Source organism: Xenopus laevis, chromosome 9_10S (genome assembly GCF_017654675.1).
Source record: "Xenopus laevis strain J_2021 chromosome 9_10S, Xenopus_laevis_v10.1, whole genome shotgun sequence".
Classification (NCBI taxonomy): domain Eukaryota; kingdom Metazoa; phylum Chordata; class Amphibia; order Anura; family Pipidae; genus Xenopus; species Xenopus laevis.
This window is the reverse complement of record NC_054388.1, coordinates 88,630,394-88,644,270: the sequence shown is the minus strand read 5'-3', so window position 1 is coordinate 88,644,270 and position 13,877 is coordinate 88,630,394. Positions and strand designations below refer to the sequence as shown.

General features: G+C 38.2%; 1 protein-coding gene across 1 annotated transcript in view; it reads right to left on the bottom strand.

Moving 5' to 3' along the window:
* bmerb1.S (bMERB domain containing 1 S homeolog) overlaps positions 1 to 13,877 on the bottom strand; it is a 99,978-nt gene that overhangs the window by 32,183 nt on the left and 53,918 nt on the right. Inside the window, exon 2 of the mRNA XM_041578513.1 lies at positions 1,102 to 1,225. Coding sequence (XP_041434447.1) covers positions 1,102 to 1,225 — 124 coding nt within the window. The remainder of the gene's footprint in view (positions 1 to 1,101; positions 1,226 to 13,877) is intronic.

The following is a 13,877-nucleotide window of genomic DNA, read 5'->3' as shown; positions in this document are numbered from 1 at the left end:
ATTCATTAGGAGTTAATATGTGCTTGATATTAGCCTATTAAACCACAGTCATGGTGCTTATGAATATTACTGGGCTGAATAAATCCAATGACATTTGTCTTAGCCCTACTTCATCTATATATCACTTTTAAATCTTTACCTTTATTTCTATAATATATTTTTCCTTAGTTGTGAACCAAAAATTTTAATTTGTGACTGGGAAAGATACAACGTGAGTTTCCTGGAAATTAGGCATAGAAGATATTTTATAAAATGACGAGAAGAAAAGAGCTGCTCCAAGTAAAATATTGCAAAAAATCTGATAGACTTGAAACCACAAAAGATGAAAAAATAACGTGAAAAAAAATCAATAGTCACTTTGCCTAGGATAGCAGCAGAAATGCTATTACATATTATTATCATTTTTATTCATAATTATTTCAGCATCTACTATGGTATAAAAATGCATCTCTTCAACCATTTGCTTGGCACTATTAAAATACAATTAAAATAAAAAGAAATATTGGAAATATATTCTTCTTAATACCATCTTTTAAGCTACTGATATTGTCAGCACTTGGCAAATGGTTCACCCCATACATTTCCCATCTGTTTTTTGCTTATTTGTGTAAATTATTGTTATAAAAGGAGACCGAAAAAGGAAAATGTACAGAAAAGAAAATGTGTCTTCTGGAAGCACAATAGTCAAGTGCTTGATTTTACCTTTCATCCCATCTATTTATATTTTTTATCTAGTAATGCTTTTTCTCCTGCCAGCTATAAATTTTGATAACAATGGTATAGTGGAACTTTAAAGGAACGGTAACACCAAAAAATTAAAGTGTAATGTACTGTTGACCTGCATTGGTAAACCTGGTGTGTTTGCTTCAGAATTTTTACTATAGTTTATATGAACAGTTTGCTGTGTAGCCATGGGGGCAGCCATTGAAAGCTGAGAAAGGCGAAAAGTCACAGGTTACACATCAGATAACAGATAAGCATTGTTAGTCGGTACATTTATAAGATACGCTATTTAACTAAATGTTTGCACATGTATTGAATGTTAACGGTATTTAGCGAAACCCTCTTATGGTTGATACGATTTTTATAGACAATACTCACATGAATCTGAGCTCTGATTCTCTTCTCACCAAGACTTCTCGAAGCCTCTGAATTTTGGTCATCTCCAGTTCTATTTCTTCAGGTGTCATAGTTGTCTCGGCCATCGATACAATGTCAAGTTGACCTAATGACAAAAAGTTCAAGAAAAAAAAAATTATTATTAATTTATTAAATAATAAAGTAAAAGGAATTGTTAGCTGTGCACTTTTTGCACAATTGCTCCAATTCTTTTTCTAGTGCTTCATAAATCACAAGTTGAAGAATGCAATCCTTTGGGATAAAGTCAGCCACACATCTCTACTACAATCATTGCTGCGTGTTAAGCAAGCTTTTAGGCATATGAAAGTCTAGTCTTCCATGAAATAATCACTTGGCAGTAAAACAAAATCGGCAGTAACATTTATATGCCAACAACATTACCTGTATATTAGTGTAGACATATCAAATATATTATACTTTTGGATGACATCCATTATGACCTGAGGGTGTCACTTTCAAATATTGCAGGGGAAGCACAGAACCCCCATCTGTACTGAATGGTATAGCTCAGCCATAAGAATGAGCATTAGGAAGATATTTCTAGTAAACTTAAAATCCTTATTTGGGGTCATCGTTGATGCCTTTTGAAGATTTAAGAGGTAAATATAGTCATAAATTCCAAAGAAGGATGCTGCATTGCAATTACTCTGATAAGGTAGGAAAATTACCTAGAGAACGAAAGAAATGTGATGCTTCAGCTTTATCAGAAAACCAGTGGGTGAAAACAATCAATCAGAGCCAAAAAGAATTCATCTTAATTATAGTTTATTTGCTTTGCCTTGCCTCCCACCTGAGTATTTAATTCCAAGTTGGAACGCTCTGCTCAACATGAGTATTTAAATGCAAATATGTCTAAACCTCTAACAGTCATGCAATTTGTCGCAGGGGAAAGTCATAAATCATCCAGCAGTCATAAGGGCAGATTTACTAACCAGCGAAAATTCCCAGCTTCCACTTCACAGCTGGCGCAACATTTCAGCAGGTGAAAATTCTCTCAGACTACGCTAATTCACTAAAATGCGGAGTTTCGTTGTGGGTGCCAAACACTGGTGACTTTTCACTGGTGTTACTTCGCCAATGCGAGCATTTGATAGTGAAGATGCGCTAGCGTTCATTTCTGACTAGCGAAATGTTGCTGGGGATCTTGCGCTCAGGTCAATTTGCATAGGGCGGGAAATTTAAAGTTGTATGGACGTCTTTATGTTAAATGTTGGTGCAAATACTTATAGATTACACTTTTTAAAACACATGTCCAGGGAACCCTAATAAAGACAAGAGAGTTGTTATATTGCCCTACACATGAGCCCACTGTATAGTTTATATTCCATATGTTAGAAAATGTATGGAGAAAACCGGTTGCCAAAAAAAAAATTTTTTAAGGACTTTTGCAGCCAGCGTTTTTTTGGACTTTGATGCATTTTCCACCCACAGAATATGATGTAAGTGACAGAAAATTGAGGAAGATCTATGCACTCCAGTGTACTTCGCTTGGCCTCGCGAAGGCAAGTCTGACGAAAGAGGTAACTTTCAGTAAAATCTGCATTTTAGTGAATTTGTGGAGAAACATCCATTTGCCAGAGCAAATTGTCGCCTGGTGATAGAGTGTGAATGACTGAGAGCGCCTGTCTCTTTCGCTAGTGAATTGTCGCCTGCGCTTGTTAGTAAATTGACGGTGTCCCTGCAGGCGGTAACGCTAGCGAATTGACGCTATCGTTAGCCACTTCCCCCTTTAGTAAACCTGCCCCAAGTGTCAGGAGAAGGAGAAAGTGATCCAGAGGAAACTATCATGTTAAGTTTATTGGTCATCAGAAGGAACCTTTGAGAATGGGCCTGCTACTCTTTTAGGCCATTGCTGTGAATACTGCTCTACTGTAAGTATGGAGTGCTGTAAAAGGAATGAGAAGACTGTAGACTGCAAATATTCTGTTAAAGCACAGGATTTACTGCTGTACAGGATAGGGAGGTTGTTGGCTCAGGGTAATGAGGCAAACCAGAAGATAGAAAGGCAACGTTTCAATAGATTTAAGAGAGAAGAGAAAATGACCCACAATGTTCTTCTTGCCAGATTAATTTAGAGCATGTAGAGAAGCTGAAAGAGAATTCGGATGCAAGACGCGAGGCTGAGGGATAAGAGCAAATACACATGCACAGAATATCTCTGTGTCTTCAGCAGTAAATACTGAGTCACTTACAGTCTCTTCTAAATGTGCCGATGACCCAAGCGACAGTGGTGCCAATAAGTATTCTTTGCACTGGTTGTGTGCACAGTGTGGCCATTGCTTTTCCTTTACAGAGATATCAGCTTTGGCAGTACATAAGAACATGTGCAGAAATGGCATGGGGGATACAATGCAGAAATCAGTAAAACTGTACAATTCATGATGAAGGTGGAGAACAAATTTGCACTATTTGACCCTATAAGAGATATTGGATTCAATTCATTGCAATATGGTACTTTTTGCATGATTGCAATTAAATTCTATGCACTAAACTTCAATTGTGCTAACCCCTAAATCTTTTCGTCATCTACATTTTTGCTGCTCTACAGAAGTTTATTTTCTTTTTTAAATGCCTGAATTGTGATTTTTGGGTTTCAAAAGAAAAACTCCCACTGATTACATTTAAAAACATCCAAATCTGACGGTGCCCATTTGGGACATTTATTACTGTAATAGAAATGAAAGGCTATGTTGTTATTCAATGTATGGCATTCTGCAAATATTAACCTATATATATGGATCCAAAGGCTAAAGAACAAAACAAAAACAAATAGACTTATGCTGATCCCCTTGGAGACACAGAAAAAGAGAAACAAAATCAAATGAAAATCATTTTGATAGAAGTCTGGAAGGAAAGTGCTTTTCCTGATAACAAGCTCATCAAACGGATCTAGATCACGTCTTCTTTGTTCTGAAACTGACAGAACCCTAAGGATGTAAAACTAAAAAAGATATACTATCTTTAATTTCGTTCAAAAGCAAAATCCTTTCATATAAACGAGAAAAGCTTTTATATTTTCAAGTAAAGAATCATACAATAGCATAGTTCTTTTTGACGTTTTTTGATAGTGACTGTCAGATTGCATTTTGGTGAAACTAAAAAAAAACTATCTGTATGTTTCAGATATAAAGAATACACTGTTGAGGAAGCTGGGTTATAATATGATTCATTAATATCGAACAGAAGATATATAGTATGATTTTAAAATATGTTTGTTTACATTTTTAACTCTTAGTAGTCTTGGTAGTCTAGTAGAAGTTTTCTCTTTTCTCAGAAATAATAATTACCTAATAGCGAGTAAAACCATTGCAGGCTATTATATAAAAGTGAATCTAAACACATATATTGAACTGAACAAGAGACGTAATGTTAGGGGGTTATTTATCCAAGTCCGAATTTATCTAAATTTTTTCAGAAAAAAACTCCAACCAAATCTGAACAAGTTTTTCTGGCTTATTCATTAATACACTTTCCCCCAAAAAAATTTGCGGGAAAAAATCCGAATAAATCGCAGAAAATACAAATTTTACGAATGTGTCGTAATTTCCATCCGATTTTCAAGATTTTTTTCTGATTTTTCACCTGAAAACTCTGATTTCTAAAGCTCCCAAGATGAGTGAAGCATCCCCTGCCCAACTAGTCTAACAAGAAAATAAATGGTTGGGTTTCAAGTAGCAGGGATTTGAACTAAGACTAAAAGGAGTTTAAGTCCTCTTGTGTGTTAAATTGTGTTTCTCCAGTGGATATTTGTAATGTGGAATAATAATATATAATTTAGTTATGCTCAGATGGCTACTCTAGTGTTTTATATAATGAAAACCCCAATGTATTAAGTGTTTGGTGCCTCGTGATTTATTACTGAAAGAACAATTGTTCTTGGCTGAAATGTAACTGCTGTTATATTATCACTGTACCTTGCTTTAAATAAAAACGCAGGTTGGTTTTTTAAACTAATATCTTAAGGTTCGCTGTTATCTACAAACGACATTGTAGGCAGGCTGACATCTTTCTAGAGTGACGCTAGGATTTTACTCTTATTTCGCATTGTACAATAACTGCAAGAGAAGACTACCAATTTGTATCCTGTTTCTCAAACAATATAATCATGTTATGATTGCTGTTACTTGGTGTGTTCTCGGTTATTTCTGTATTTTGTCAGTGGAATATTGGATGTTCCTTGCAGCCATATGCTCCAATGTACAGAAAAAAAACCTTGATTTTGTATCAAGGCAGGTACATTTCAGTGCACCATTATACTTGAATATAGAACACGGGGAGGACCATTTATCAAAGTCCGAATTTATCTCATTATTTTCTGAAAAATACTCAGACCAAATCTGCACAGGTTTTTTCCCCTTATTTATCAATACATTTTCCCGGAAATTTCCTGTGCTGGAAAAAACCTGAAAAAATTGTTAAAAAAACGAATAAACCCATACTTTTCTGATTTTTCCACCAGATTAGTGTATTTCTGATTTTTGCCCGAAAACCACAAAATCTTCGTTTTTTTCTCCCATTGACTTATATGCAACCTAGGCAGGTCTGAGATGTCGGATTTTCTGATTCTGACTTTTTCCATCCTCGGAGTATAATAAATACCTGAAAAATTAGTGATTTTTTTTTCCCACTAAAAAGTCGGATTTTATAGAAAAACAACACACATTTTTTCGAGTTTTTGGCATTTGTAATTTAATGGCCAGGGGCTGAAAGAGTTGGGTATTGAACCAAGAACTCATCATAGAAATTAAGCTTAAGAGACAGATCCCTTAAAGCAGTAATCCCCAACCAGTGGCTCGTGAGCAACATGTTGCTCTCTGACCTCTTGAATGTTGTTTCCAATGGCCTCAAAACCGGTGCTTCTCTTTTAATTCTTGACTTGAAGACAAGGTTCGGTTTGTATAAAAACCATATGTACTGCCAAACAGAGCTTCTTGTAGGCTACCAGACCACATAGGGGCTAACTATAGCCAATCACAACCCATATTTGTCATTACCAGGAACTTTTTGACTGCTTATGTTGCTCTCAAACTTTTTTTTACATTTGAATGTGGCTCACGGGTAAAGAAGGTTGGGGACCCCTGCCTTAAAGGGTGTACACCCAAAGTAACATTTTTCCAGTAGAAAGAAAATTGAACTGTAAGCAACTTTTCAATGTACATTAAACATTTTTAATGAATTTATTGTAAATGTAACTGTAATTGAAAGACGTATCTGTCCATTTTTCTACACTTTTCTTAATGTCTAAGTTCTGAGCCTAACTCTTCCATCTTTTTAGCCTGACCCCAAACACTGGGGCTAAGAAAAGGCACACTGGCACACAAGCTGTGAATGCAGGTGAACACCTTGCAAAGATTTATTACCGGAAGTGCAACGTTTCGGGGCAAGCCCCTTTGTCAAGCATGCTACTACTTTGTCCCAAACACTGGGGCACATGGATCCCCTGTACCACTATTACTGGTAAAAAAAAACTAAAAGCAACCTCTACAACACATTCCATCTTATAAACAGAAACAATGACAAATCTGATAAAAGTTACAAAGCACTTAGCTGTTGGGTATGACGAGGAAACTACCCAAGGGTTCTCCTGCTCCTTGGGACCCCAGGCACACCCTAGCCTACACATTTCATAATGTAAAAGCTAGGGGTTTTTCCAGGGGCTGCCTATATTCTGCCCAAAGCCCATGTCTTCTGAATGCTGTGCTAATTAATGCAAGGCGCAGTTCTTTGCTAGGGATGTCGCGGACTGTTCGCCGGCGAACTTGTTCGCGCGAACATCGACCGTTCGCGTCCGCCGAATGTTCGCGAACGTAACGCAACGTTCGCCAATTTGGGTTCGCCTTAGCTGGCGCTTTTTTTTGCCATTTCTCCCCCAGACCAGCAGATACATGGCAGCCAATCAGGAAGCTCTCCCTCCTGGACCACCCCCACACCCCCTGGACCACTCCCCTTCCATATATAAACTGAAGCCCTGCAGCGTTTTTTCATTCTGCCTGTGTGTGCTTGGAAGAGCTAGTGTAGGGAGAGAGCTGTTAGTGATTTGAGGGACAGTTGATAGTAACTTTGCTGGCTAGTAATCTACTTGATACTGCTCTGTATTGTAGGGACAGAACTCTGCAGGGTTTTGAGGGACATTTTAGGTTAGGTAGCTTTGCTGGCTAGTAATCTACCTTCTACTGCAGTGCTCTGTATGTAGCTGCTGTGGGCAGCTGTCTGTCCTGCTGCTGATCTCTCATCTGCATCTGTTCTTCAAACCACTGCCACCTAGCTGTGTGAGCTTTTTCACATTCTGTCTAAATATCAATAATAATACCGTCTCCAGAAACACCACCTGAGTGACGTAGTGTGATTTCTGCCCTTTACAGCACAAAACGCAGCGCTGTGTCAACAATGGATTTTTTAGAAACATATTTGCCCTTGATCCCCCTCTGGCATGCCACTGTCCAGGTCGTTGCACCCTTTAAACAACTTTAAAATCATTTTTCTGGCCAGAAATGTCTTTTCTAGCTTTTAAAATTCGCCTTCCCATTGAAGTCTATGGGGTTCGCAACGTTCGCGAACCGTTCGCATTTTTGTCCGGACGTTCGCGAACATGTTCGCGAACATTTTTTCCGACGTTCGCTACATCCCTATTCTTTGCATTCCAGTCCAGGAGGGTAGCCAGGGGCCACAGACGTTAAGCACAGGACTGTCCTTTTACATGAAAACTCTGCACTCTCTGGATTCCATCTTTAATGTCTATAATCTCTCAACAAAAAAAAATGGCAAAAATGTCAGTACTGTGACACATAATATTCACAAACACAGAAAACAATCTCATAATCAGATCATAACAAGGGCTTTAAACTTAAATACACAGATAGAGAACTGCGCAACTTAATTGAAACCATTCGCAAAAAAATCTGCTTCATACACTATTATTTTAAATGGTCCAGTAATGCAGAAGAAACATGCCAACTTAGAAACACTTGTTTTATGTGTAACCGCATTTAATTCTACAAAGACACAAAACAATTCATAGCATATATCAATCAACTGTCACAATACATTCTGAGACTCTGTATCACCCTACTATTGGCAATAAAGAATGAAATTAAAAGCTGGCACATAACACATTTTTCCAAACACTATAGGGACAAATCAAATGTCCCAATCACAGGAATTTTAACTGAATTCTAGAAGGCCAAGCGACAACTCAGACCCTAATCAATGAGATAATGTCAGCAAGCAAACTATGATTAATATTTAATGCAACCAGAATATTCGTTTTGCTTCAATCAGAGATCCATCAAATAGTCTCAACCTTTCTCTTTCCCTTTGCTCAGTCTGGAAATTATCTCTGAAAATCACAGCTTCTAGACTGCAAGATGTTCTTATAGAAATACACAGTGTGACACTTAAATGGATATCAGTAGGCCCTTACTGCTGCTTAGAACTATAGCATTAAAAAACTGTAGGAATATTCTGTTATTTAAACACCCATCAGTCATGGAAACCAGGCTCTCTGCAATAAATGGACCCAGGGCCCCACCAAATCGCAATAACTTTGGAATGAAATATAAATCAGAGAAGTGTACTAGAATCGCTCTGACACCCATCAGTCAAGTGGTTATTGCATCCTGGAGCTTCTGCCAAAGTACAATCAACGCAAATTGCTTTAAAAAAAATGGAGTGAAGCTGCTGCAGAGAAAATCTGTGATTGGGAATTTTTTGCTGTCACATTTATAGGGATCGTGACTTAGAGGTGTTCTCTGATAATCCTAGAACAAACGTATGTGCACTCACTGACTGTAATACTGCTGCTATTGTTGAAGGGTGCTCGAAACTTCTCACAGCGGGATCCACTGCGCTTAAGTCCACATGCAATAGAATAGAGGCAAGGACACCAATATTGTAATGGACAATTACACCCCTTCCATTACAATCTTTTATTGGAAGTTATAAAGTGCAAACAGTGTTTGGCATGAACAATATTTTGCAGGGTTCACACTTTCTGTCCTCAGCAGATACCAAAGTGAACATCCAACAGACTTAAATTCCCATTGATCATAGAAACACATGCAGTGCATTTATTACCCTGTGTTGACCAATTCAAATAACTATTTGTTTAATACAATGAAGTCGCAATACTAGAACAACCTTATGTTAAAATTCATTTCACCAAATGGGCCGACATTGACAGCAATTACACCTGTGAACACCCCTGTCTATAATTTTCGTTCCACATTTTACATCTAATCATTTCCCACATTTTACATAATTTCAAAAAAGCATTTGCATTATTTACTCAGATGGAAGTTCCCTAGAAGTTACCAGGGGCGGCAAAAAGCCTCCTGGTAACTTTAAGTGCTGAATTTCCAGCCATTAACTGGAAATTCGGTTTACCTAGTGCAAAGAGTGTAATCTAACTCTATGCTAATAATATAGACCCCCACCGCCAATGTAAAGGTAAGTGTGAGGATTATCCCTGAGGGGGTTCACAAGTTGTTAAACAAGAGTACACCAGTCTCCCCCACAAAAAAAATCTATAGAGGGCCTGGCGCAAACATCAGTTCCTTCCCAGACTTGCCTCCAACTGCCCAAATGGCTGTGTCCCCCATTCCTTCCAGCTCAATTTCTGGGGAATGTAAGAGAGTGGCTAGGGACAGGGGTGCTTCGTCAATGAGGCGAACTGAGAATCTCGCCTCGGGCAGCATCGCCCCACTAGGTACCAGGGGCGGTAAAAATGCTGCTCTTGCTACTTTAAGAGCCGAATTTCAGGTTTTCAAACTGGAAATTCGGCTCTTCTAATGCAGAGAGCGCAATTATGCTCTCCGCGCTAGCATCCTGGCCCTTTCTGCAGCCCTCGTAGACCCCCTCCGGCACAAAAAGGTGAGCGCACGGGGGAGGGGGAGCAGCAGCAACTGCAAGCTGCCTCAGGCCACGGAGGGGCCAGGATCACCCCTGGCTAGGGAGCAGGGTTTCTAACAACTATAGAGGAAGCGGACCTATTTATCAAAATTTTAATTGGTGTAGTTTCTTTCAACCTTGACTCACATTTTAAAAAAGCATGCATATCTTCTCATTTATTAAAAGATCAGAATACAAAAAGCACAAACAAGTAAAAATGTGGAACAAATCCGAATCCATCTAACTCTGTGCAGGGGGCTTGGCCGTGATTTAATGGGGACAGGGTTGTGAATCGCTGAGGCGGGGCTACGACATAGAGATTTTGACCGATCGCCACGTCAATCATAGGGTATCCTGCCTGGTTTTCCTAATTTGAACCGGCTAGCCCTTCAAAAAAAACGAGGCTATCTGGGCTATCTGGGCCAACTAATTAACAACAACAAATTAATTATAAAAATGTGTGATATATTTTTTTAAATGTTTCGTAGAATTTGTGATTGAAAACCCATGAAGATGATGGACCATGTCACATCCCAATGTTTTCTGTGTTCCTCCCTCTGTTTGTATTTCTTAATTAACCCGAATATGCTTAGAAGTACAGCGTGCTTCAGTAAGTTCATTTTCTGGAAGATTAGGTAGAACATTATCGAACACTATAAAAAATACACTTTTTTTCTAATGCAGACACATTAAAATTGATGTCCTTAATTCATTTGTTTATCGACCTTCTCATTTTCTGAAATTGATTCAGTAAACAAAGTCTAAATTTTAAAAATGTGAGAGACGGGAGATAAACTTTTCTGGGTTTTTTTTTTTAGTGTCCTATGTCCATATTAAGCAAATAATTCTAATTTTTAAAACTGATTAACCTGAAATAATAAAACAGTATCTTGTGCTTGATGGTAACTAAGCTGCATGAATCGATATTGGAGGCAAACATTCCTATTGGGTTTATATAAGGTTAAAATTATTTTTAGCAGACTGAAGGTATGAAGATCCAAATCACAGAAAGATCCCTTATCCGGAAAACCCCAAGTCCCAGCATCTGGATAATAGATCCTATACCTGTATATGATTTTTTGCACTTTGTTGAACATGGTCTTGACTCTGCACAGAGAAGCTAACCTTGTCTCTAAATTGCGAGCAGTGTAAAATTGCTAATATCTTAGAAAACACTAAAATTGGAACATTTATGTAAATTGCAAAAGTTTTGAGCATGAGGATTTCAGTGCATTGAGCTAAAAGTTTGTGATACCGATCATGTTCGCAGTGGTATACTGAATGGGAGTATCAGAGAGAAAATGCAAAAGAAAACCACATTTTGTTAGGCCTTCTCCTATTCATATTCATGTCTCTTATGCATATCGGTGCATGGTTGCTAGGGTAATTTGTACCCTAGCAACCAGATGTTGAACTGCAAACTGGATAGCAGCTGAATAAAAAGCTAAATAACTCAAAAACCACAAATAAAAAATGAAAACCAATTACAAATTGTCTCGGATTATCAATCGCTTCATCCTACTAAAATGTAATTGCAAGGTGAACAATCCCGTTAGAAGAAAACCTGAAACATGGAGTTGGATTTTTCAATGCTACGCCACAGATGGCCTTTAATAAAGCCTATGTCTGTGAATGACAAGTACTTGGTCCCCGCCACGCTGCAGAGGTATGACTCACCCTCACAGAGCAGTGTCTCTCATGTTCTGCATTGTGAAAAATAAAATCCTCGGAATAAATATTCCATCTTGTGAGGCCACAGAATAAAGCATTATAATAAGGTTTTAGATGGCGGGTGTGCTTGTTATGTACTGCAGCAAATTACATTATGATCATTTGTAATAATAAGCACGAAGTGCCCCAAAACCTTTGTCAGCAAGTTCAAGATTAGGATATTTTATTATCCAGCGTATTGACCAGAACAGGGTATAACAGTTGGGTTTGCAGATGTAGTAGCTACAGGTGGCATGGGGTATATTGGCTCACCAGTCATGCCATGACTTAGATTGATAAGAAGCAAAAAACCAGACCCATCAGGCCCAATACAAATTGTTCAAGCATGTGGCATCGTACAGCAGCCCCAGACATTCTTGCCCCTTGCCAGTCTGGACCTGGAACCAACTAGAGTAAAATACGTGTAAAACCAAACATGTTCTGAAAGGTTAAGTTTCAGGTCCAGTAATGGCTGCTGTGCAGGTATGAGTTCCATTATACATAAAGCAAGAATTACAGGAAGGCCCATAGACAACTAGGGATGCACTGAATCCACTATTTGGGTGACTCCCCGAATCCTTGATGAAAGATTCGACCAAATCCCGATCCAAATCCTAATTTGCGTATTCAAATTAGGGGCAGGGAAGGAAAAAGTGGAGATAAATCTTCTTTTGTTATGAAAAGTCATGTGATTTCCCTACCCACCCCTAATTTACTTATGTAAATTAGGATTCATAATCGGTTCAGCCAGACACAAGGATTCGGCCGATCCTGCTGAAAAAGGAAGAATCCTGAACAGAATCCTGGAGTCGGTGCATCCCTATACAACATTTGGTTTTTTTAAAATGGTTCCCTATTTCTCTGTAATAATAAAACGTTACCTTCTCCTTAATCCTAAAATATAATTAATTCTTATTGGAGGCACACCAATCTTATTGGGTTTATATTATGTTTAAATGATTTCTTAGTAGACTTAAAATATGGAGATCCAAATTACAGAAAGAACCCAGATCCAGAAAACAGGTCCTGAGTATTCTGGATTACAGGTCCCATACCTGTTCATGTAACCAGTATTGATGAAGTAATAAAAGTATCATTTTGTTTTAAGGATAACTAGTGGGAGAGACCACTAAGAAATATCTTATTGTATTCCTTTCCACTCCAGGCTATGAAACAGGTGAAGATGTAGGATGCAAAGGGGCAAATTTACTTACCTCTGAAATTGCGCCAGCGACGGCTTCACTGACATTGCAACACTTCGCCAGGCGTAGATTCGAACGCTAATTCACGAAAATCCGAAGTTGCGTCCAGGGTTCCTGAAAGCTAGCGAAATTGCGCTAGCGATAATATGATAAGCAGTTCGAAGTTACGCTATCGATGCCTAAGTAGTATAATCCTTGAAATGGTAACCTTGGGGCCTGAGGTTTTCTGGAGCGAGATTTTACTGGAATGTGAAGGAGCATTTCTCAAGGCTACTATTAATACATATCTAAGCATTAACAAAACAGGATTGTGTTGCCATCAACATGGATTGATATTGGCTCAGTTTATATTTAGTACAAGTGACACAGAAGGGATGATTTCCAGTAGGCAAGGCAAAGAAAATTGTGAGGATTTAAGCCAGTGTACATATTATAGAGATTTGCCAGTAACCTAAGCCAGTACCTATTACAGAATTTTTTCATTGTGATAAAAAAAAATTTATAACCCAAAAATATAAAACTAAAAATATGCCTCTTTATCTACCCTTTAAACAGTTCTATAGCTCCAAGATAATGCAGAAAATACAATATATAGACAGAAACACACTGCACAGCCATATTGTCATATTAAATCATTTAACAATGGTTAAGGTGAACAAATACAAATACATACAATGCTGTGTATACCAGTAGTGCTATATGAATAAAACTATACATGCAGAAAAAACCTGTGGGGCAGAGAAATACATCAGCATACAAAGCAAGCTTCTTTATGATTAAAGCCCAATGCAGGCACAAAACGCATAAGGCTATCGCTGTTTGCACAATGTGGTGGGTGTTTAAGTGTGGTGCAGTTTTGTGCCAGCCTGTCATTTATTGTTTGTTACTGTGGTTCTCCCTGAGCTGAAGGTCTGGGGCATGTGACCCTGGAACCAACTT